This window comes from Wyeomyia smithii, chromosome 1, assembly GCF_029784165.1.
Source record: "Wyeomyia smithii strain HCP4-BCI-WySm-NY-G18 chromosome 1, ASM2978416v1, whole genome shotgun sequence".
Taxonomy (NCBI): Eukaryota; Metazoa; Arthropoda; class Insecta; order Diptera; family Culicidae; genus Wyeomyia; species Wyeomyia smithii.
In genome coordinates this window covers 181,438,000-181,464,986 of record NC_073694.1, presented here as the reverse complement: position 1 = coordinate 181,464,986, position 26,987 = coordinate 181,438,000, and the positions used below count along the sequence as shown (strand labels likewise).

The window sequence follows — 26,987 nt, the reverse complement described above, 5'->3', positions numbered from 1 at the left end:
AGGAGTTTTTTTCTGCAACATTTTGTTTCTCTTACTATTCTAGTGACTATTATTGAGAAATAATAAAAAATATCATACATTTCGATGCATGATGGAAAAATTTCCTACAGCAAATCGGCAATTAATGACGAAACGATGCAATGCCCGATTTCCACTAATATAACTGGGATTATCTTAACCAATATAGATTAATTGCTCCTTCGAAAAAAAAAAACGTCTCGTGTTTTCGTGTTTTTAGATAGTTTTTTTCTGGTACAACTGTAGCTTTCTAGGCCACAGTGCTTTAGGTAAAGAGTATGCCAAAAAAACACGCCCTTCTAGAAAACTGCTTTTAAGTCTGAAAATTTTTTCATTCGTGAAAAATGCTCAATTTGCTAAACCCGCACAAAGTTTGGATTTCAAACAAGTTGAGCAAAATTGGATATTCAAAATATTACGCTTTATATGCATTGTATTATATCAAGGTTGCCTTATATCGAGGTATGACTGTATTATACTTCTCCAGTTTACTCATTCTAGCGTTTTACTGTTAATGTATGTTTTAGTTATACGTATATCTTGCTCTATTTCTCAAACACTATTTGTTGAATATCTTTCCCTCATCTTTTTGAAAACCAAGCTTCTTTCATTTTCGTAAGTTTTTTTTTCTTGCGGGAGACTGAACCACTGCGACCATTATATGATCTATTGTGGAATGCCCTAACTTACCTTAAGTGGCAGATTCTACGTTGCGACGTGTATTATCATTAAATTTGCCTACCTTCTTGAGATGATACTTACTCGGACAGTGTGCTACGAGTAGACCTGTGAATGTCCTTTGGTACAGTCGTACCTCGATATAAAGCAACTTTATTTTTATTTTCGTTACGTTATATCGAGTTACGTTATATCGAAGCAAAGAAAATTTGTTTTTTCAATTTATGCAAGAATGTTAATGGTTACTCAAATATGCGCGAAAACCCATTTTCCATCACCTATCAGTATTTTTAAACCTTTCTTATGCCATTTAGAAATATTTTCAGCAGCAAATAAATTTTTTTTTTCAATTGTTACACAGGTTACTCAAAGATGCATGAAAACCTATTTCTTATCACCTATCAGTATTTTTAAACCATTCTTATGCCCATTTAGGACAATTTTCAATAAGCAAAAAAAAAGTTTTTCAATTGATGCAAGACTGTTGACGGTTACTCAAAGATGTGCGAAAACCTATTTTCCATCACCTATCAGTATTTTTGAACCTTTCTTATGCCCATTTAGAGAAAATTTCAACAAGCAAAAAAACTTTTTTTTTCTAATTGATGCAAGACTGTGAATTGTTACTGAATGATGCGTGAAAACCTATTTTCCATCACCTATTAGCATTTTTAAACCTTTCTTATGCCCATTTAGGACAATTTTCGCATTAGTTTCATTAATTTTAAAACTTACTGCAAATATTTTTTGAAGCAATTTATACCCCGAAAACAGTTGCTGTATCATTTTTTTTTCAATTTCAATACATTTTCAAAGTTACGTTATATCGAGTTACGTTATATCGAGGTTGCCTTATATCGAGGTATGACTGTATTTCTCATTGAGCCTAAGTAGCGCAAAGTTCTTCTCGCGAATTGGCTCCATAAATCTTTGCGATTGCCGTAATTCGCTTATGCTTATGATCGTCGCTTTTTCTTATTCACCGAGTTCAGCTTTCAAAGTGCTCGGTGAGATCCCACGAAAAGGTTTTGGACCAACAAAGTTAAAAATTGCCGATTTTTCATGTGTTTACATTCACACGCACTAACGAAACTACCTAAGCAGGATCAATCATAATAATCCATGGGTCAGCCAAAAAAATTTAACGGCTCTATCAGTCGAACTCTCACCGTGATGGCGAAAACAGTGAAGCATTGGAAGAACGATATCCCGTCGAGTCGAAACCGGACATCGTGCGGCACTTTGTGAACGCCGGATACGCCCATTCCGGCATCTACAACATCTTTGAGCACTATTTGACAACAATCAGAGCACCGAAAAAAGAAGCCCGGTTCCGAGCGACTGACGACCCTGAGCGACAAGAAGCTCCAAGGGACACTGAACAGGAAGACTGAGGAAAAAGTGGCTACGTGCAAGTGACCAAACAGTGAAAAATACCTGGCCATACTTGCCAGGAAGTGGCAGTCCCGTCCACTGATCTCGCAGTGTCGATTTTCTCGGCGAATCGCACGTGGCGGTGGTGATGGATGACAAGACCTATCTCAGCTTGGATGGTAACGACTGGCAGGGCGCTTCGTATTTTACTTTCCCCACGAAGGAAGTGAATTTCACACATCTAGTTCTCCAAAAAAGTGCTCCTGTGGCTTACAATCAGCGAGAAGGGTATGTCAAAGCCGCACTTCTTTTGCTCCGAACTGGCCGGGAACGGGGGAATTTATAGTATGAAGTTTTTGCCGGAAGTTGCGTCGTCTCACTACTCGAAGCGATCGTTGAGGAGATAGAGCTGTTGAATACAGGGATACCAGATGTACAGATCTGTCTGCAAAACGCAGATTTTTAGAGTCCTTGTACAGATTTTTATTGATTTGCAGATTTTCCATAGTTTCTGCAGATTTTGGTCAGGATCTCCTTATATTTGCGCAGATTTGCTCAAAATGTGTGCAGATTTTTGAAGACTTGCCGCGTGGGCGATTTTTTTTGAAACGCATAGTTTTCTTTTCAGATTCAAATAGATGCACGGTTTTTCGAGCAGTTGCGGACATCGATGTGCGGAATATCGATGTGATGCCCAAGTTGGCGAGCCCGCCCAACGTCTCCCAGCCGCGCCCCATCGAGAATTTCTAGGTAAACCTGTAGCGTAACATAAACTTCAACAATTTGTCGTGAAAACTGAGAAGGAATTGATAAATAATATGAAGAAAGAACTCAAAAACATGCCTACACGCATGTTTTCTTTCGCCATGGCAAATGCCCCGGTTGAGTGCCGGAAGGCCGCTCGAAAGGGAGTAGAATTTTTTTACAAGTAAGCTAATTTTTACAAGTTGGCTAATCCCATGGGAAAAGACGATCTATTAATTCCTGGACCTGTGAATTCTCCCGTGGAATCATTTATTTTAGAACTTTTTGCGTAGAAGTAAAGTGAGTCTTCCTGCAGTTTGGGCCTACATTGTTCCTTGTTCTGTCTCTAATATTCTGTAGAAATTTTCCGAAATTCGGTTTCATTTCTACCCAATCGTTACCGTTTATTAGATTTTTGATTTGTAAATCTTTCAGTATTCTTAGGTATCTTGTTAGAACACTTTTTTTAAGATAAGCCTGCCGATTTAGCCTTAGAGCGCCTTTCCCCGCTTCTAGTTGAACCACTTAATGAAGAGGAAGCAGTATTGCATCTTAGACTTTTGGTGGATGGCTTCTCATAGTTCCGCATACCCATGTACAGACCAATCTTTAAATTTCACCAAGATTAGCTTGAATGGATGATTACGTCGTTTTGGGGCCACTAAACGAGCTTTATTTCTGTGCCTTCCAACCGCAGTGTAAGAATAATGTATGTCCTTCATCCAGTGAAAAGACAAACCATCTCGACCGCATTGTTGAGCAGTGAGATTTAGTACAGTTAGCATTCTGTTAGAAATATTACAAAGTCCCTACATCATCTGCAGAAACAATAACATTGCAGCCTTTTTCTGCTAGGCTTTTAAGAAGACCGTTTACGCCTAATGACCGCAATAAGGTTAAGAAAATCCCGCCTTGAGAGCATACTTTACTGTTTTCCTTTGTTGGGCTTGTTCCGGTCTATGCCGTGCCTTTTCTTGGCTTTTGTCATTAAGTTGTGATTTGAAATTATCAAATGCTCCCGCAATATCAAGCAAAGTTGCCAGTGAAATTTGCTTGGCCTGAATGGATTTTTCGATTTCTTCCACTAACATGTGTAACGCGACAATGGTTGATTTATTTTTGTAATTGAAATTTACTTAGTGGATAGATTTTCATAAGAACTGATCAATTAGTTTTTTATTTCAAATTTTTAAAAATAAGTAAGTGAGCTGAAGGATTCTATGCCTTCATGGGAGAGTTTTCTCCCATTTCACAGCCTCATGAGTACCTATATTTTTCTTTTTCGCGGGTATTTTTCATTTAATCTTAAAATTTATTTTTTCGTTCTTTTTCTTTCTGTTTTGCGAAAGATTTCTATTTTTCTTTTCCTTGCAAAATTTTGAAGAAAATAAACCAGGAATCAAGAAAAGATATAATATTTGACAGTTTTAAAACTAATGTTCCTCGAAAAAGTTTACGTAAGAAACAACTACCTATCATTTCGAGGTAATATGAGTTTTGAATTTCTCCATTTTATATCAAACAATCATATTCATTGGAGAATGTCTGTTAACTTTCCAACCCAACAAATAATTTTGGGGATTTTTCTGCCTATCAAAGCAAAGCCTTAGTGCTACATTCCGATTCGGAACTTGACCTTCTGTTTACTATACACAGACTTCGCAGCCAACCGTTAAGTGTACAGGACAATTGCGGGGCTAGCGCAACGATCCTACTGACACCAACAGTCTCTCCCAAGTCAAGACTCGAACCTACGACGACTGGCTTGTTAGGCCAGCATCGTACCTCAAAACCAGCTGGGGCATGAGCATTTCTGCCTATCAAGGAATCCAAATATGTTTGTCCTTTCTTTCAGCAGTGAAGCCATTTTTTCTCTCGATTATTTCGCAACAATCAATTTTTTTAAATAAAATAATACGGGTTGAACTCTCTTTTTTGTTTTCTTTTCTCTCTTCGTTGCACTTTCGTCGCTTTATTGTTTTATTATGTTTTGTTCTACGGTAATATCAAATTGAAAATAATTTATTTCATTTTTTTGCCAGAATTGAGTGAACAAATATGAAAAGGAAATATAACCTAGCAACAATTTGCTTATTTTTTTATTTTTTGGGGCTTACAAATCATTGATTGAATGAACTAAATTGGGGAACAAATCTGTCAACACTGCTACAAAGAAAAAGATATTTTTGGATTTCTTAATAACCAGAAAATGTTTATTTTGTTATTTGAATATCTTTCAATAGATATGATTTAATATGATATGAAGAAAATCAACACTGCTTTCGTAAAAATGGTTTATTTCGAGATTAAATCATATTATCTCGGGGTGATAGTTGTTTCTTACGTAAAATTTTACAAGAAACACGATAGAATCATTAAATTTCAAATAAAAATGGTCGCATTTGCCGAAAACGTAAATTTAGTTTAAATAAAATACAAAAAGAATCTAACTGGCAACACTTCCTGTTAAAAATTACATTATTCTAGATTCCTGAGTTTATTGTCTTTAAAAATCATCTATCAGTATTTGGCGGAGGGTATTCCAATCGATAACAAAATTGGGATGTTTTTTTAAAGTGAACCTAGATGAATACTTCCCCTAACTTAGAGCCAAGTCCGTGATGGTCGATGCCAAGTTTCTGCTCTAATGAAATAACAGGGTTGATATTTGTTGACACTCTTAAGTGAAAGTCAAAAAAAGCATCCATAAACGTTATTTTTTTACAATCCTTTCAGAGTTCTCCCTTCCCGCTTTTTGCATGGAAGTGAACTGTCAAAACACCTCATTATATTTCATGTGACGAAAGCAAGACAACAAAATCAGTTTATCAGTTAACGAAGATTGTCAAGGCATCGGTCAGTGTCAGTGAAGAAGTGTTTCGGTGAGGTTCATTTTGGTTGAGTGGACTGTTTGTTTTTCTTTTTCGCTTTGAAGTGAAGATCACTTGGTTGGATTTGTCGTCAAATTTTATTCCGTAACCGTGAACGATGCGCGCGATCTATTTCATATGAGTATAACAGCACGTTACTAGGACGAAAATCTAGTGTATCTGAAAGAGTGCTGCGATCATTGGAAGTGAAAATTGAAAATGATTGGCTGTAATTTTGTAAAGAATTATTTTAGACTACAGCCTATCTAGACTACAGTCTAGAAACTGGAAATTACCAGTTTCCCGGTTCTGAAAATACCCGTATTGGATGCTATTTGGCATTGTTTTCAGCTCTGAATGGTCAAAATCTGCGCTCAAAACAAGGCTCCATATTTTTGAATTGTAAAATAGGTTGCATTAAAAAACCATCACTTTCTGCATTTTGATGGACGCCCTGCTAATTTCCTAATCACGCTGCAAGATTGGAAAAAATCGTGAGACGTGATTCTACGTCAAAAAATTCAAAACTTCGAGCTGCACAGGTCGTTTCTTTGGTTTCTTTGCGTTTGCTAATAAGCCAAATGTACATTAGGGTGTCCCAAAATAACGTTTTGTCAGATTGGTCAAAACAACGCAAAATGTTCTAAGTTTGCAAAATGTTCACAACCTTGCTGAAGAAAGCAATCTGGTATATTAAAAATTATAGAAAATATTTTTTTTACCTAACTGCTAGGTGGATTGATCGAAAACCCGAAAACGCTAAAAGTAAGGCCTTGTTTTATGGAACAATTTCGCTGACGACATTGAGTACATAAAATCAATTTTTCACAGTCAAATTTAAAAACGATCACGGTTATTCGTGCATGTGGGATTGCACTGTGGGATTTTCAAATTAACCCTTAAATGCGCAATGTTGTTTTAAAACAACAGTACTAAAAACGTTTTAAAATATACATATTTTATTTTTTTTCAGATATATAATTCATTAGAATAGCTCTCTAGACTCTAACGAAGTAAACTTAACAGCTGGAAGTACTGTATTTGAATGTTTTGTTTTTATTTTTGCTGTTAAAATCTCGGAAACGAAAAACAACATGGCGAGATACCCGACTGGTGCTGACTGTCTTTGAAAATAAATTTTAAAATGAGGTTACTGGTTAGTGAAAACGTCTGAATTATCAGTAATTATACTAACAAAAGGTCAATTTTAAAGTTACTGTTAACAAAAGTAATTTTTTCGACTTTATTCTGCGATAAAGTCACAGTGTTGTTTGAAAACAACATGGCAATATTTGCACATTAATAAGTAAATCTTTTAATTTTTTTATGCATATTGGTTAGTTTTAGAACAGTACACCTGTTAAACAAAGATTTTATGTTTTTAGATGATTTTTTTTTAACGTCGTGCGCATTTAAGGGTTAATCTTTTCCCCAATTGTTAATGTCTTGAAATATAACACTTGGAATGTGTAGAAACTATTTTGAAAGTTATTTCATAAAATGGTGGTCGAAAAACGTGCTTTACAATAAGCCTCCGTCGTTTTTATATCACTTTTTCGTACTTTACGACCTTCAAAAGGACATTACTCAAAAATGTACCGTACGATGATTTTGAAATTTTGACCAGAGATTCTGGACGTCATAAGGAATTGAATGGTGTACTTAGATTCTTTGGTGCATTTTTTCATAATAACGGTCTGTGGCAGCACCGTGAGTGTTCGACTGCGTACAAAGGAATAATTGAACCGGAAAATCACCCAATTTGGCAGTAAAATTTCTTAAAATGAGGGTTATACCTTGCTGCGATAAACTGTTCATAGGCAACACCCTTGTTTATCTTCGGTGGCCTGGTCGTTATTGTAAAAATTATTATTGAGAAATACATGAAAATTTCACACAAGTAACTAGTAGTTGCGAAAATTCTCATAACTCTTAACTTCAAGCATTCATAGTTCTGAAAAAAACTGATTCCATAATCTTCAACTAGGGATGCGTGCTACAGAACGCTGAAGATCGCGTCGAACATTTTGCTTGGCCGCACATAATAAATTTTCTCTCCGCTCTGTCCTCCGGTAGCTGTGCCAGCAAAATATCCTGCAACATACAATGGTACCAGTTGCTGTCGAATGCAAAATAAAGGTAAGGTGTTCCGCAGAGCCTGAAGGATAACTCGTACACAGCTCTCGTTTCTTAATGTCGCGCACCCCTAACAGCTATACTCCATTCGCTTCCGTGTGACGAACAAGAATGAAGCTGAATTTTCTACACGCAGTCTTTTGTATCGAGTTGAGCGTTAATTTTTGCATTGAAGGCGTGGCCACGCAGTCCCGAGAAAAAACAATGAAACAAAACACTTTGTTGGGTAAGAATATGTAGGCAGTGGAATTGATTCCGTCCTTGTTATTGTTATCCGTGCACGGGAAGCGAGGGAAATGTATGAGAAAACTTGACCTTGGAACTTTTCACCTATTTTCATCATTAAGCAGTAAAGCAATAATGTTGAACATTATATCAAACAATTGTCACACATTTTATCCATCCACCGACACATGAATGACTAAGATGCACTAAGTCGTTCGCTTTCTATAATCGTTTGAATCTGACGCAACATTTCCCAGTTTCATTTTCAATTTTACAAAATGTAACCTAGCACGGAAAATCTTCTTCATCCATCGCAATCAGCGATAGCTTAATCCTAATCACAGCCGCCAAAGATACGACCTACTTACCACTTTTATTGTCCATTAGGTCTCTGTACCAGTCGTATATCTCTGTAAATATGAACGCCATTTTGTGTGACCTGCAAAAGTGCAACAGAAAAGCAACAATTAGTAAACTGGTAAGGTTGCCGGTAGATAAATAGCAAAATGAGAAAACAAAAAACAAAGCAACGACACAATTGAAAAAAAAACCTCCCCCTCTCAAAGTGTGTTCTGTCTATTTGGACCGACAATTGCCGCAATCAACTTCGACCGGGTAATCGGCAACATACACCGCGCGAAGAGGGGGATGCCACCACTCTGAGAAGTGATGAAGCAGAAATGAACTACCAATCAGTCGATAATAGTACACTAACGAAACCAGCAGCATTCGTCCATGGTCTCCCCTGTCATGCGTTTCCGCGTCAATTCACCGATTCGAGTGGGCCGGTCATTCAGTTTTTGCTACACATTGGTGTAGGACCTTCTAGTCACATCTTCGCACACGATCTCCTGCTGATCACGCTTTCCGAACGCAGCCTCCCATCGATTTTTAGGGCCATCGGAGATCTCTCTATTGGTGTACCGAAATTTGACCTTCGAATGATTTCCTCCGATTTGATTGCTGGTTGTTTGACTTTCAAGTTCACGTATGAGCGTAAAACCATGACCATGTTCTTTTTTCATTTTACTGAAGTCAGGTTTCAAACGTTCTCTTTGGCAGTCTTTCATGGCGCCGCGTGTCCATCCGTTACTAATCGATCATTACCAAGTCTGCAGCCAGCAAGAGGTGACGTTCGTTTTGGGAAAGGGAAACAAAATTCGCACTAGTGTTTGTTTCATTTGCAATAAACGAAAGGGAAGATGATGTCGAGTAAAGCAGAAGTTATATTTTTGCGATGTTGAATGAAGTTCGTTCTTTTCAAAAGCTTGAATTTGACCGATTGCGCATTTTGAGTTGCTCCTCCGTGATTGATCTATGCTAGCCAGATTGCACAAAGAATTACATATAGGTGGTTATTTGGAAATAGTTTACCATATCCAATGTCCAACAATTAGGTAGCTTCTGCTCTTTGTAAGGATCGATAACAGCGCTAGACACGCTCTTACCGTCGATTAGGGAAGGAAGGAAGGAAGTGTTACAATCGTTGCCAGAGATCCGAGTTTACTTTTGCATCTCATCTCTATCAGGTATCAGGTAGGTCGGCTAAAAGCCATGGCTTATAACGGCACGTTCCCCTCACATGTGGAGGATTTGTGCCTAACCGTAGGAACCTTCTCATTATTTACCTGACAAGAAGAAAAGGAAGAGATAGAAGAAGAAGGAAGTATTAAGAGTGGGAGAGGCAAAGGATAAATAAAGGATTGGAAACATAGAAAAAGCATGGGATATTTGTGTCCTAGGAATTATCAGAGACAAACCATAAAGTTCGTCTTCCTAGTCCTAATCCCAGCAAAAATTTAGAAGGCACTAGAGTTCTTTCCCGCAATTGAAAATGAACTGAAGAATATTTTTCAAATCAAGAGATCTATATTCAGATTCATTTATAAGATGACGACCGAAAATCCTGTAACGCAGTTGGGCAAGTCTGGAACAACTACATACTAAATGAAAAGAAGACCCATAATCGCCCTCACAGAGGTCGCAGCCAAAAGTATTCGAACGATGCATGCTTGCTAAATGATAGTTCAAACTACAGTGGCCAGTTAGAACTCTTATAAGCACACTGCAGTTCTTTTTTGATAAATTCAAAAGATAGTTACTAACTTTTAGAGATAAGCTTGGCAAATTCATTGCCAGCAATGTTCGAGTGTCCAGGGACCCAAAGAAGATTAACAGTATTCATGATGCTAAGTTCTTCTAGACAAGTGCGACACAAGTGCGATGACTAGCTTCGACCTAGAATTGTGAGTGCTTTGACAGCAGCTCGACTATCAGAACAAATATAGATTATTTGCCCAATTACCTTTTGTTGGAGGGCTGCCAGCACTCCACAAATAATGGCAAAGATTTCAGCTTGGGAGACAGTGCAGTAGATACCTAATGAAAAAGATTGTTGCAATCTTAATTCACTCGCGTAAACTCCGGCTCCAGCTTTTCCTTAAAGCAGAGATCCATCCGTATTAATAACAATATTATCCGAAATTTCTCTTCCTATGCGGCCTGATATTTCTTTTATTACATTTTTTTTTATTGCCAGCTAGAGATGTCGTTTGTGCTATTAGTTTTTTTCGAATCATGTCTTATTTTTTTAAAGGGCTCTTTCCGACCGAGCCCACACAGTTGTGTAGGTAAAAAATGACTGATAACAAAACCTAAATCGAAGCAAGTCCTATATAAAAACACTTGCTTGCCCCTTTTTTTTATTTTTCGTAGCAGCTGCGATGTTGACACTAGCGGTGTGAAAAATAAAACAACGAATAGGACGTTCAAAAAGCGAGAGAGAAGGTTTTGTTTAAGTCATCTTCTACCTACGCAATTATATAGGCCCGGTCGGAAAGGGATAAAAAGGTATCGCAGATTACAATTATTTTTAGCGCCAGAACGGTTCGTTTGATCGGTGTGACGTCTTCGGCAAAGTTCGGCTGAAGACATTACATAAATTGAAAGGTGCTTCTATGATTCAAAAATATATCTTTATAGTATGAAAGTGAAATTATAGCGTCTAAACGACTAGTTTGATCGGTGAAGTGTCTTCAGCACACTCGTAAATAATAATTTTGTCCTTCCAAAAATGAATATATACTGTAGAAAATATATCATTAATTTTTTTAGTTTTTATTCTACCAAATTCGAACAAGCATTAAGATCGAAGCAATCTGCGACCGCGAGTGAACGGGAAAAAGTTTCCGCGTGCAAATTTTTGTTACAATCTAGAAAATTTGCCAAGAATTTTTGATTCTGAACAGTGTCTTCCGTTTTTTTTGGATATCCCAAGCAGCATCAACTCATTAGCTTTATTGTGGTATAGTGTATCAACCCGGGTCGTAGGAGAGAGTAAACTTTTCAATTTTTGTCGGTTGTATGGACGGTTTGCGAACTGCAGTGTTTTAATAATTAAGTGATTTAACACCCTGGAAATGGTTTCATTTAGCGGTTTTATCGGTGTTCCTGTATCGCAAGTGCATAGAACACTACCGAAACAGAAGAAACATGCACGACACGCTAAATAAGAAGATCGATCGTCTGCTTCCTCCACACTTTCCTGACGAAATCATTATTTCGGCTCTCGGGGAGTAATTGACGCAAGTGACTTTAGTACACCGCATGTAAAAAGTGTGAAATTAGTGAAATTCATAGCGAAACGTGGATTTCAATGCGATGCCTTTTCGACTCGCCAAATAGCCTTTTTTTGTTGGGAAGTACCGACATCAATAGAAGAGGTGAGAGTCTTTTTGATTATCTTTCATCTAACAACATTGACATATGCAACACAGGTATTAACCAACTTTTTCAAACGCGATCAGAGAAGAAGTTTTGGATCTGACATTATGCAGCCCTGCAATTTCGGAAAAAATTCAGAAGTGGCGTGTCTCGGACGAGACTTCTTTATCTGATCATAAACACATCATCTTTGGTTGGGGGGGCGGCAAAAATCATTGGCAAAATATCGCGATCCAAGGAAAACTAACTGGGATCGATATGCTTATCACTTGAATTCTGCTGCTCCGACGAATGACAACAGAATCGGCTCAATAGAGCAACTTGAAACCTTCTCTGAAACGCTAAACAAAATGATCTTAGACGCCTACAACAGTAGTTGTCCGGTCAAAGTCTCGTCTTCCAACAGGGATGTGCCGTGGTGTAACTCAAAGTTGGAGCGTCTAAGAAAAACATCCCGGAGAAAGTTTAACGAAGCGACACGTACTTCGGATTGGGCGCAGTACAGGAAAGCTCTCACCGAGTACAACAAAGATATTAGGAAATCCAAGAGGAGAACTTGGATTCAAACGTGTGAAAATATAGACAAAACACGTACGGTTGCTAGACTTCAAAAAACGCTGGCCAAGAATCACACTACTGAACTTGGCAGTCTGATGCATCAGAATGGAGCCTTTACGGAGACTCCCGCTGACACGCTGAATCTGATGATGGAAACCCATTTCCCGGGCTCTCCTGCTGAAGACAATGGAAAAAGTACTAAAGAAATATCTAAATGCAACAAACATGCTTGGATACCCTTTATCTATATTTCAATTTGCATGTCAAACAGTTACCTCTACAGTTACGCGCTCCACACGCTGGTAACGAAAATTGAAAAATCTCTTTCAGTAAAAGAAATAGCATTATGCTCTTTCCTAGATATTGAAGGTGCTTTCGATAACACAACCTACTCTTCCATGGCGAAAGCGATGAAGAAGAGGATGTTTCACACATGCATAGTCAACAGTTCATACCATGCTTGCACAAAGAATAATCTCTACGGAGCTGGGGGGAACATCTATAACTGTAAGAGCCACGAAAGAATGCCCTCAAGGCGGAGTACTTTCACCACTCCTGTGATCTCTAGTTGTGGATGCCCTCAGTAGCTTAGAAGATAAAGGTTTTGAAGTTGTAGGCTTCGCAGACGACATTGTCATTATAGGAAAGTTTGACAATTTTTTCTCGGAAAGAATGCAACTAGCTTTAAACATAACTTATCTCTGGTGTAAAAAAGAGGATCTGAACATTAACCCGGCAAAAGTAACAGTAGTACCTTTCACTAGAAAGAGGAAATTCAACCTAATGCCTCTGAAGCTTGAGGGAAGTTCTATCCAGTTTAGCGAAAGGGTTAAGTTTCTAGGATTAACTCTAGATGCGAAATTAAACTGGAACGCCCATCTAGACATTGCAGTAAGCAAAGCGGTCAGTGTTTCTGGTTATGAAAGGAGCGCCTTGCGGCTCAAACGTCTTGAAGAAGTCTTACCTGGTGATCTTTTTGGTCAGCTGAGTATTTTGCAACACTTTGAAAGAGGGCCTTTGTTGAGCATGTGCCAATTATATAGCCAATTCGAACAGTGTTGTCCGATGCGTACCGGACTGAAGCGAAAATTCAACTGAACGCTTGGATGGTTGCTGGTGGTCCAAAGTTTTTATGTTGCCAAAATTGAACCGTGCCAGAAACGAAACGTGGCAAAATCGATCGAGGTCTGTACTTCTAAATAACTGATTCTAACTTCCGCTACATTTCATTAGGAATTGGAGTGTCCAATACTTTCAGTTTGTTGAAGAGTAGGCTGAGTGTTAGGCAGGCATTGAACGAGGCAAATATTTGCCAGATTTGGTACTGAATTTTTTTGGGCAAAATATTTCTTATACTATTACACTATAGCGAATATTTGATAAAAACTCTGTTTGCTTAAACGATAGCAAAGCCTCTTGGCTCATTTTTTTTATCAAATATATTTGCTATGCCATTACACGATGCGAATTATTTTCCAAAAATAAACAAGAACGTTTTTTAGCTACTCGACGGTTTTTTGTAAAAGACCGAGATAAACTTAAAGGAAATGTTAATATAGGTCAGTTTTACAGCATTTAGATGCCTACGTAATAAGCCTGCAAAGATGTTTTTTTTTTTTTTTGTTGCACTGACTTAGTTCTATGAAATTATTTATTTCTGGCTGCATTGATTTACGTGTTTAATTTTTTCAAAAATTTCTATCAATAAACAAAGTAAAAAATCAGGCAACTATTCGCTCAGTAGTGGACTTACTGGCAAAGAACGACCGCAAATATTTTTGACAAATAATTGGAGCAAATAATTTGATATTACACGGAAAGCAAATATTGACCGTCATTAGGACAGGACATTTAGTTTTATTGCACTATTGGTATGGCAAACTATATTAAATCTTGCGAAATTTTTCGGAGAAGTCGGGAGTCCTGGGAATCAATATTTCTGTTCCCGGGATTCGGAAATCGCGGGGAAAGATAATTCCAGGGATTGTAAACCCTACAAGGAACCATCCATTGAAGATATCAAGGAATTAAGGGGGTTGTTCGATTATTGTGACATTTTGTGACATATGGGGGAGAGCTAGCATGAGAGTGACATTTCAACTCTACAAAAATAAATAAAAAAGACACCAGAGAGCTGAACTGAAAACTGCATCATTCATTCATGGTTCTACGATATTATTTTTTTTACGTTTAAAAAACATTACTTTCGTTAGTTTTGTTTAACCGTGAATGGCGCTATTTCATTCCTTTTTAGTCTTTCCCAATCCTACAAAAATTGCGACAAAACGTGGATAAGAATGCATAGCTATTCTATTGTAACATGTGGAGAAGATGTGGAGTAATTTCTACCAAATTTTGCGTAACATCATTAATAGATGCGCAAAAAAAAAGAATTTTAGAAATATTTGATATTTCGTGACAATTTGTAAAATTTGGAACAGATGAAAAAAAAATTACAGAGTATATATTTTTAAGACCGCAACTTTATTAGCTATAACTTCGTTTTCCTGATCCGGTGGTAGAACGCAGAAGGTAACTAAACAAAACGATGAAGCCCACATTATAAGGGGGTCTAAGCACGTGTTTAGATATTTTTCGTATCCCACCGCTGTCACCACATATGCGCCGGAGGAAGTAGCATTCAAACCACACCAACTTCAGCCACTTTTTTTCCAATGTGGACTCATCACTGCGACCAGGAACATTGATCGTTTGTGATATCGCCCGGGTGTTTGCCGTATTCCGCTTTCCTATTGTTGAGAGTGTGTAACATAATTATTGTAATTCGTGCTTGTGTGTGTGCCTTTCCTTTTCACACTTACAAATCTGAGCCATGCTTCCTCCGAAATTACCTGGTATCAACTGAATGGCCGTCTGATCAGTTCTATTGGAAGAAAGGTTTATTTTTGTCAAGAGGTATTTGTCGAGGTTTTATAGAATTCATCGTGAAGGAAGTGTTAATGGGGAGCCTGAGAATACACCCATGCTTAAGTCCGTTGACATCGAATGGCCCTGATTCTATTGATATTCGAACCCAAGACCACCTGCTTGTCAAAACGGACTCTGTAACCTTGTGACTACAACGCTTTGACAATGATTAAGAATGTTCATTCGGTACAGAAATCACAGACGGAAGTAAACGCAATCGCCTTTAAAAATAATGACCATCGAGTCACAGTTGATGAAATAAGTCCTATGCACAGTGTTTTATTTTGCCGTTTTCGTGCGATTAATTAAATAGCGTTTCAAATATTGATTATAGCCATAATGTTTGTTCGGAGAAGTTTCAAGATATTCAAAAATACATCTTCAAATGTAGGAAGATGAGTGATCAATCCACCTAAAAGTGAGATAGAAAATTTACTTATTTATCAGATTGAGATGAACGCATGGTGTCTTCGGCAAAATTATAGGTGATCTCAAAACAATAAACTTTGCCGAGGACATCATGTTTCTATCTCTTATATATTACGAGCAACATAAAGTTTTCTATGAAGATTTACTGGATTTCTACAGAAATTACTGGTAACTCTCAGCGAAGTACTAAGTGCTTGAATTATTGACAAAGGTTTACCTGTAGCTGTAGCTAATGAATCCGCCATTTTTCAATGCCTTCAAATGTATCCGAGAATATTTCTTGACTTCTGTTCAGCAATCGATAACTGTAACCTATCAGCACAGAGAGCACGATTGAATATTTTTTACAGTATAAAGCATGCAACAGCCTACTTCTGCAATTACTATTTAGTTTGCCTAGATATTTTTAAAGGCTGCTGCGCTGAATATTTTTAAAACTATATATTTCAATAAATCAATCGAAAAGGCTGCTTACATACTCTTACATACCAAAGTGTGTACCTTTAATTGAAAGTCTGAAGATAGTTATTTCATCGTATGAAACTGCCACGTGCGTGAAATTGCGTAATTTTGAGATGGTTGAGGTGAAAGTATCCCCAAAAATATCGAAATATGTCAAATAACTTTTTTATTTTAGGAGATAAAAAATAGCAATGTTCAGCATAAACATGTATTTTGAGATGATTGATAACTTTGTAGAAGGTTTGGAAATTCGGAAAAATCTGAAAAAAAAAGTTATAATGAAAGTTGTGATTTTCAGTACCTCTTCATAGAAAACTTTATGTTGCTCGTAATATATAAGAGATAGAAACGTGATGTCTTCGGCAAAGTTTATTGTTTTGAGATCACATAAAATTTTGCCGAAGACACCATGCGTCTTTCTCAATCTGATAAATAAGTAAATTTTCTATCTCACTTTTAGGTGGATTGATCACTCATCTTCCTACATTTGAAGATGTATTTTTGAATATCTTGAAACTTCTCTGAACAAACATTATGGCTATAATCAACATTTGAAACGCAATTTAATTAATGGCATGAAAACGGCAAAATAAAACACTGTGCTATGCTTGCCACAAATGAATCCTTCGGGAGAACAGAAAACGCACGTTTCTGGTAATCTCCACTATTATCTAACATCGCAGGAGTACTCCCTGATTGGCTTTGCTAAATGTGAGAGTCCAAATTTTCAGTTAATTTTAATAAGAAATCTCAGTACTACATAAGAAGCCACCTGTTTTCTTCGAGTGCTCGAATGTTCAATTTATTAAATGTAAATTTAAATCGACAACCGGTTCTACCAACAACAAACAACCGGCGTCAACTGCTTACCTTGCTTATTTCCTACCAGGCCTACTTACTCATATACCGCCCCATTATACCACCGAAAAGTCAACGGCCGGTTTACAATCAGCTGCGTTGCGATAGCGCAACGTTCTGTGGTACTGTATACGCTGCCGAAAATGATTCCAAAATCCAAGACTGTCATTTTAATCTTTAACTTAGGTGAGAAATAAAAATTGTCAAAAAATATTTCAAAACGCGAGAATAGCAGATCATTTCGAATTGAGCTACCAATCGCCGGAAACGCTTTGGAAGGTCAGAAAAATTAGTTAGAAAATAATCGCAAGCTGAGCTCATAATCGCCGAAGAACGCCAAGGCCAGAAAAGGTCGAAAACAGAAAATGATTTTGAAATTTTATTTTTTCTGCGCCTTGAATTTCTTGGATCTGGAGAGTTGAAATTTATATATTTTCAGATAAACATGCAAATATTAGCTTGAAAAAATCATGTAGAATGCTAAACTGAATTGATCAAGAAATAAATTTTGCTAAAAGTCCAATTACATGTGAGAGAATCGTTTGCATTGGAAACGATTTAAATTGTTCAAAGCCCACAAAAAAATGCTTTGAACGAACGAATCATCATTTTTTTGCGAACAGACTCATATATGATAGTGGACACTAGGGAGAACATCATTCTCGTAATACAACGCAACAGAGAAACAAATGTTTTCCAAAGAATTGCATTAGTCAAGTTAGTACACTGCTGAGCTGACCTGAGTGTCACGTCGTGACCCACTTTACTCTGCTCTGTTGTTGGTTGACATCGTGCCGATTATCTGACTTCGACACTCGTCGGTCTTCACGGCAACAAGCATCGCAGCAGCTCGAGTATTGTCACGTATCGATACTCTAGCCATATGTTAAAGGGGGGTAAACATACGCGGTAGAACTGTCGCCCGGTGACGAACATGACGATAATGTTACTGAACATGCGGATTTTGAAAGGGCCGCTCTGCTCCAACGAGGAAACATCACTTGTAGGCCGTGTGAAGAGAGCACGAAAAGATGCAAAATTCCTGCTCCAGCAGCTTTTTGCCGAGGGGCTTGGTTGTGAATGTTTTATTTTTTACGTTGAGCTGCTTATTGCTTACTCCTGAAATCAGTAGTTTTAGGCTTCTGGTTTCCGGTTTTTATTTTAGTATAATTCTAATTGCAACAACAGCTTTGACAATGCTCGCAAATATGCAAACATATCTTGATAAACTGAAAATCTTAGAATATAGTTTTAGAGGTCAACAATATGTTACCAGAACAAACAATTTAATTTAACCAAAATCCAGCTCTAAAAACCGGAAGTTGAAGACTTGAATCTGACCCCTCGTCGCACGCGGTAGCATACAATGCGAATATTACTGGTCAACAACCAATCCCAACCGTCCAGTGCGTGAAAGTGCAAGTGTGTGTGATTTCGTATAACACTTATCGTCACAGTCGGTGTGTAGTGAAGACCAGTTGCTGGCGAAGGAAGACCCGCTCTGACGGACGGGCGGCCGGGACGGTCGGTGTTGTTGACGCTGACACTAGTAGCGAGGGGTGCGATGATGTAACAGTCTTGGAGGCAGCAGCGATCGCGCTTGGTATGCACGGAGTCCGATTGCTGTGCGAACGTGCGCGCTCTTGCTCCCTATATCATGTTACGGGGTCTGGCCGAGTCCACTTTCGATTGGGGTGAGCCGTTCGGTATGGTTTCTACTACTGGCTGCGGTACTCATTAAGTTGCGATCGGTGATAGATCGGACGATTATCGGCTGGACACAGATCCAATCGCGCGTTTGAATAATTATGTCTAAAGGGGTGTGTTAAGGTGCACGCGGCTGTGCACCCCATGGTAACCCCTCGACCTACTTTGTCGGCATCTGTTGGCGAAGCTAACAAACCGACGGACACGCCTAGCGGATGGAAGACACGTCAGTGGGCCTGGAATTCGGTGCGACCTTCGAAAATGCGTCCGGTTGTGGGGCAGTAGTTCCAAAATTCAAACTACTATTATTTAGACTCTTTGTTTAATTGTCATCTCATCTTGATATCATACTTGAAACTAAACAGGTTTTAGTTACTTTTTGAAATATGTTTTTTGCATAATCAATAGTAATAAACCAAAAATTACATAACTTCGTCGAATCGCCGTGTATGTTATCATCGTCTGTGTTTGGGAAGCTGAATCAAGAACAAAATAATTCGATAAATTACGTCTGTAATAATACTCAATGTAATACAGGAAAACGTATCGGTGGCTCAATTACCGAAAAACTGATTTATTTCTCATGAAGATACATTCGTTATTAACTAACAAAAAATATTGAACATGGACATGGACGAGTGTTGTGCGGCCTTCAAATCCGTTTTTCGACTGCATCTCTTGATTCTACCAATCAACCAAAGGAACTCTAAAATCCAAAGAAATCTTCGATCGGACGACACTGAGGTAGATTCGTTGGGTTGCGTATTCGGGGTACAAATGGAGTCGAGTGGTTCTTCAGGAACGTTTAATATTTTGGAAAAAATGGAATGGTAATTTTGTGCAAACATTCGCTCATTTGTACATTTTGATTGATAGCCAAGCCACTGGCCTTGAATCATGATTCAGACAAAAAGGAAAAAAGTACTATTCTGTCCACTACTCTGACCGGTCTTCCACTACCTCCCTGGCGGACTATAGTTGAGGTTTGCAGGAAAGAATACATAATTGAAACCGGAAGATTTTCGCTTTCAAAATGGTTTACCGTGAACTTTTTGCTAAAATTGCTGTGCAGCTCATAGCGAACTGTTCAATGTGCTTGCGGAATGCTCCTTGTTTTGACGCCATTTTGAACAGAACTGCACAAACAAAAAAAAAATAGTTGAAGAGATTGTTTGTTTATAAGACACGATCGCAAGGTTAACGTAGAATTATGACAGCCTGTCTTATGTCAATAATTTTTTTTTAATAGGTTTGGAAACACACTCGATTGGGGTTAATCAATTTAATGGTGTGAAGCGGTATATTTTGTCGTATATTTTTTTCGTATATTATTTTTGCTTTAAAAATGAACGAAATCCGTTGGAAACTGACTCAGTTTTAAACATTTGCAGGTGGGCAATTCTTGTGACGTTCTTGATGTTTTCGGGTTTACAATATGAACCCCTGTATATGTTATCGTCAAACATAATTCTACGTCAAAAGCGCACTAATTGATGTGCTTAAGTTGACTCTGTTAAAAGAAAACTGAAAAGAAATTGTATTAATTAATTTATAAATGCTGCACGATCGCGTGCGATATCCGCTCGGACATAATAAATCTCATTTTATTCTGGTTTAGAGCTATCTTCTGAATAACCCCGCCTTAATTTCAAGTTTCCACAGTTTGTCCCAGTTTCATAATACGGATGCACCAAAAATGATTTCCTGTGTACATTCTGTCGAGCCGGTGGAAGAGATGAATGACCCCTCAGGTTAAAGGTTCTCTAATAACGATTGCGGTTGAACAAAGGACTTTTTTCAGATGGTGATAAAAAAAACTAAGATAGATAATTGAGTTGGGTAAATTTCCCATTAATGGTAATTATATTATCTTATTTGCAAAAAAAATTCTACGCCCTTGCGAGCGGCCTTCCGGCAGTTAACCGGAACGTTCGCCATGGCGGACGAAAACATGCGTGTATGCATGTTTTTAAGCTCTTTCTTCGTTTTTTTTTATTAATTCCTCCTCCGTCCGCGACAAAATTGTTGGAATAGATCTTTCACTTTCCCAGAAATTCTCGATGGAACGCTGTTATGGGACGTTGGGCGGATTCGGCGACTTCGGTACCACATCGATATTCAGCCTCTCCATCTTCTCCAACGATCGCTTCGAATAGTGGGCCGACGCCAAATCTGGCCAAAACACCGTGTCTTCCCCCTTATGGTATTTCTTGATGAACGACGCAACTTCTGGAAGGCACTTAGTACTATAAATTTTCCCGTTCACGGCCAACCCGGAGCAAAAGAAGAGCGACTTTGACATCCCCTACGAAGTACCCTGCCAGTCGTTGCTATCCAGGGTGAGATAGGTCTCGTCGTCTATCACCACTGCCACGTCGCGATTCGCCGGGAAAATCGACTTGACCATGTTATTCAACCGCTGTCGCTGCGTCATTGCCTGCAGCTCCAAAACCAGTGGACGGGACTGCCGCTTCCTGACATGTTCTCCAGATACTTTTTCACTGTTTTACCGCAAGCACCAACCTCCCGGCCAAGTGTACGCAGCGATTCGGCCATTTTGCCCTCGGTCTTCCTCTTCAGCATCCTTTGAAGCTTCTCGTCGCTCAGGGTCGTTGGCCGTCCGGAACCGGGATTTCTTTCGATGCTCTGATCTTTGTCCAATAGTGTCAAGATGTTGTAGATGCCGGAACGGGCATACCCGGCGTCCACAAAGTGCCACACGATGTCCGTTTTCGAGGCGGCGGGGTACCGTTCTTTGAACGCGCACACTTTTGAACTAGAGATGGTCGGGTTTGATGTTTTTCAAACCCGTACCCGACCCGAACCCGATTTTTTTTTCGGTCGAAACCCGAGCCCGACCCGAACCCGAAATTTTTTTTTTCGTTCAAACCCGAACTCGACCCGAACCCGAAAATTTTATTTGTTTGAAACCCGAACCCGACCCGAACCCGAAATTGTGGAACCCGAACCAGACCCGAACCCGAGATTTCAAAGATTTTATAGTCGGGTTTCGGGTTTCCATACCCAAACCCGACCTGAACCCGAAATCTTCAAACCCAAACCCGACCCGAACCCGAAAATATTTTTTTCACAAAACCCGAACCCGACCATCTCTAATGAGTATGTAGGTCGAAATTCTGCTATGATGTCAAACTATAACCGTTTTGTTTTAAGACGCAATAGCGTAAGTGCTGCATTTCTGTTTTCTGCTGCCATCTGGCACGAGAACAAGTATAAGGGCCACCAACACGTTTTTGAGGCAATGTTGATTTTTTCTTGCCTTGCAAATGCTGAAATTTGCAGTTTTATGTTTGTTACACATGATGAAAAATCTTAACTACTTCAATCACATAATTGTAGAGTACCAAAATGTGCTATTATATTTCACAACAGTAACAACACTGGCAAGTTTGTTCAATTATCATAATTTCGGATAACCATTCGCCTTTTCCCCTAGTTTTCCCGTTTTCTCTAGTAGAATTGCCTGCCATTTCCAATAATTCTGGGGTTACCGAAAACTCCATAACAGCCGCCTGTCTAAGTATCAAACTGCCTAAGTATCAACGCGACCAGCGCACAAAGCGCGCATTCCCAGTCAACTAGGTATATTCTGTCGGCCTTGTTAGGGAAAGAAGCATTAGGCGACCAATCACAGGTCGACATTTGCGCTTCGACGAGGCTTGACAATTTTCAATTGTACAATAGTTCGAACAATCAGATTACAATTTCCTGTATTTGGACGGGTGCTAAGGTGATTTTCCAATCGATTGCTCGGAAACTGACTGAGTTCAAAACGTTTGAGAGTGGACAATTTTCGTGACGCTCTCCATGTTTTCGGCTTTTGAAATTTGATCTCTGTATTGAAATTGGACCTCTTTATATGTTGCCGTAGGACGTAATTCTACGTCAAAACAAATACCGCATTAAGAGGAAAGAGAACGCTTTCATATACATACTCTCATTTCACTTTAAGCATGTTTGTTGTGGAATAATAAGAGAGCCTCTAAAAAATTCCAAATTTTTAGTTGTCACCCGTTAGATGGGAAGACGAGTCAAAATTATAAAATTTTAGAATAAATGAAATTTTAAATAATAATGTTAACAGCATTTTTTCCCCTAGAAACGGAAGCCTTAACTTGTTCTTCGGTATGCAGCCTAATGAACACGCTGCAGTTTTAAACCCGTTTCCAATCTAGTCTACGATTATAAACAAAACAGCGAAAGAAAAACCAATTGACATTTTCAACGAGTAACAAACAGATGGAGATAGAAAACTGCACAGCTGAACAGTAGAATCAAAACACAGCACCGTGACCTTCGAATTAGTTGTTTGATCTACAACTCACAACCAGTTTTTACGGGTAACAAGATACAAAATCATTATAAGAGAATCTATAACTATATCATTCTGGGAGAAAGGCAAAGCTGGAAAAAATGTTAAATCTATGAAGCAATGTATAAAATACAAAACATCTCAAACTATGGAAAACCTGCAAATGACTTCAGTTTGATCAATAGCAATAAAACGTTTCCTCCTAAAAAACTTGCCCTTCTTCATGGCTCTGAAATCAGTAAGCAATAAGAAAAAACACGTCAGATTGCGAAACTCGTTTCCAAATTAGTCTAAATTTAGCCTGCTTGTAAACAGTGAGGATAAAAATTGATTGACACGTTCAACGAGCAACAGGTAAACACCGTGACCTTCAAATTAGTTGTTCAATGCACGGCTCGCCAGTTTTTATTTTTGTTTAAGCACAGATTGATACAATAAAAAAAATCATATTTCGGGAATCCACATGCGAACTTACGACTGCGAATGGCGTGTCAGTCGTTCTTCGCAACAAGACCCACGCCTGCCATCGGCTAATTATTGCCTGGCTGCATTCCTTTTCGGCCGCGCGAAAAAAAAACCGTTCTTCGGTTATGAATCTGCTTTTCTACTTTGTTACGATACTGCTAGTGAACTGACGGTCTAATCAACGATACGAGGCGTTACAAAACTGCGTTGAAAATAGGACCCAGTTCTTCGTTTAATCCATTTTTGCAGGAATGTGAAAAAAAGTGTGCTAGCACACTCATGATTACGAAACATTCTTCGCAGGCTCTGCACAGTCGGTGTGGTGTATGCATTGCGGTTCTCTAGTATTACCGTGCGCCATAGTAGAGGCACTGATCCAGTATTAGTCCTGTTCGAGGAAAAAAGTCAACCACCTGATCGATGATCGAAAAACTGACTAGACTGACTTGCAGCGACGGCCAGTTTTAATAAAATTCCATCAAACGGCAGCGAGGGTAGAACCCATAGGACTGACCCCTGAGCCCGTTACCCTTCTGCGTACGACACCACCAAGATGCGGCCGTAGTTAATTACGATCGTTTCCGAGACGCGCACCGCTAACCTGAAGTGGTGCGTTGCAAAGTGAGAGTTTACCGCTCCACAACCGCAATCGATACGAGAAGGGAATTCGCGCAGTGCACCGCGTGTGTGTCTGTCGGCCGGTCGGTCGGTAGCAACAGGAACAAGTTGAAAGCGAAGTACAACCGAAACCCAGACGTAACGCCCCGCGCGCGCCGCCGTGTGAAGATATCTGGTTCGCCGGGTGGTTCAATGGTTGATTGCTTGCCTGGTTGGTGTCGGAGTGACATAATTAAATTGTTACTGCTGCTGCCGCGAGCATCGAATGACCTCACCCGGGAAAATAATGTTTGGCAAGCAATAGTACAGCTATACTGCCTCTTTTTTCCGTCTTCTGCTTTAGTTTGGCAGGTACACTCGGTTTGTGTGTGCGTTTTTTTGTTCTTGTTCGGTTCGGCGGTCACACAAAAGACTCGAACCCGTTTAGGCGACGAACCTCGATGCTGCGAAGCAAGAACAAGTTTATTTTTTTTTCTTTGTTCAGTTATTGACAGAATAGATTTTTTTTTGTTTCCTTGGACCTTTTAGAGGTCATACGATTGTTGAAGGTTGAAGTAGTGATCAACAATATATATTTGATGAAGTATGCTTCACAATCGGCGTTGTAGAAAAACATTGCAAAGCTGACAGGCGGAAACAAGCCCAACAGATATTATAAAAGCTATTAGCATGAGTTTTCACTTTCAATGCGCGGTTAGCATAAAAGAGTGCAATAACGTAATTGATGATAGTAATTGCTGATGAGGTTGATTATGTTTCAGCCATCTAATCAATTGTTACCACTTGCTCTTATCGCATCACATCTAAGTGTTGAGTATTTTCTCTCCATCTTTCTAGTTGTTTGTTAAACTTTTTTCTAATCGACCGCAAATGATGTAAATATTATTTAAAAAATCGGTTTTACATTGAGAAACACCAAAAATGAGATTTGTTAGCTTTTTGCTGTTTAGAATCATTCTTTGAGAAACAAATTTTACTTCTTGGTTTTCAAATAAAATCATTATTCTAAATTATTATTTTTTATAGTCTCATGTGTGAAATTTTGTATTGAAAAATAAAATGCATTTTTATGCCTGTAACAAATGTTTTTAAAACAGCAAAAAGCTATATCACATGTGCTAGAGATTCTGGTTGAAATGTGTATTTTGCACTTTCGTTCCATTTATCAATCTGAATATTTTCGACTATTTTGAGTTTTCTCTTCCTCTCTCTCTCGCTCTCTCTCTCTCTCTCTTCCTTGCTTTGTAAGTATACTAAACAATTTTTTTTTTATATTAACTATAATCCTCTTGTTCAGAATTTTAAAAATATCTCAATAATATCGCAAAACTGTCTCAAAGATGTTGCAAAAACATCTCAAAAAACAACTTAAAAATGTTACAAAAAACGTCTCTAAACTATTTAAAAAATGTATCAAAATAACTCTATAGATATGTCCAATAACAATCTCAGAAGATGTCTTTGAATGTCACAACAAAGTTTAAAAAATTGTCTCGAAAATATTTTTTTTGTTCACACAACATTTATTTGACACGGCACAATGTCTCGAAAATATTTGAAAAATGTCGCATGAAATCAAATATATCTTAAAATCAACTCAGACATTTTTTGAAACTTTCTTTTTCTTTTTTTTTAAGTATTTTAAAAATATCTAAAATTTGTCTTAAAATAACGTCGCACAAAACGTGATAAAAATGTATCAATACTGTTCCACAAATGTTCAATAACATATTGAAAATGGCTTAGAAATGTCTCAAAAATATTACAAAACAATCTCAAAAACATCTCAAAAATGTTGCAGAAACGTCTCAAACATGACCCAAGGAACCATCCAAATTTCACGTGGACAGCTTTGGAATGGAGAGGTGTTGACTACGGTCCATACAAAATTTACATGTAATTTATACGGGCGAGTGTCCACGAAGCTAGGGGGTGGGGGGGTTAAAATCGTTAACAATCTATCCACTTGGAATGAGGAGGGCGCCCAGGGCCTAAACCCTCAAAGAAATATTTCATGAATATTTTAAAATCGTCACGAAATATCTTAAAAATTGAAATTATTTTTTAAATGAATGTTCTGAGATTTCTCATAACTCAGAAATTTTTTGAAGATGTTTCTGAAACGTTTCGAATATATCTTAAGAATGTTGAAGATGTTGCAAAAACATCTCAAAACATAACTTAGAAATGTTGCAAAAAACGTCTAGAAATCATTTCAAAAATGTAACAAAATTTCTCTGATATGTCTAACAACAATCTCAGAAAATGTGTCTGAATGTCACGAATATGTTTCAAGAATGTCTCAAGAATATTTAAAAAATGTCGCATGAAAGTCTCAAATATGTCTCAAATATATCTTGAAATAAACTCAAATATGTCGTGAAACTTTCTTTTTCTTTTTTTAAATGTCTAAAAAATGTGTAAGAAATATTCCAAAAATATTACTAAATTGGCTTAAAATATTTCAAAAATGATTGAAAATATTCCAAATCGTCTAAGAATATCTCAGATAAGTTGTTACAAAGTGCCACACAAATATTTCAACAATGTCAAAAAAAAAGGTGATGAAAATGTATCAATAAAGGTTTCAAAAAAGTTTGTTAACATTTTAAAAATGTCTCAAAAATATCCTAGAACTATCTCAAAAACATCCAAAGATGTTGCAGAAACGGCTCAAGCATGTCATAAAGGACTATCCACATTCCACGTGGACAGCTTTGGGGGAAGGTGTTGTGAAATATCCACGGTCCATAGAAAATTTTTAGAATTTATATGGGCAGGTGTCCACGGAGAGAGAGAGAGGAGGGGGGGTTTCAATTACCAAAAATCTACCCACGTGGAATGTAGATGGCTCTCAAAGA

At 38.1% G+C, this 26,987-nt stretch overlaps 1 protein-coding gene across 1 annotated transcript in view; it reads right to left on the bottom strand.

Moving 5' to 3' along the window:
- Nucleotides 1-26,987, bottom strand: part of LOC129719068 (elongation of very long chain fatty acids protein AAEL008004) — a 98,124-nt gene that overhangs the window by 26,049 nt on the left and 45,088 nt on the right. The window contains exon 3 of the mRNA XM_055670433.1: nucleotides 8,414-8,484. Within this exon, the coding sequence (XP_055526408.1) occupies nucleotides 8,414-8,474 (61 nt within the window). The 5' untranslated portion in view covers nucleotides 8,475-8,484. The remainder of the gene's footprint in view (nucleotides 1-8,413; nucleotides 8,485-26,987) is intronic.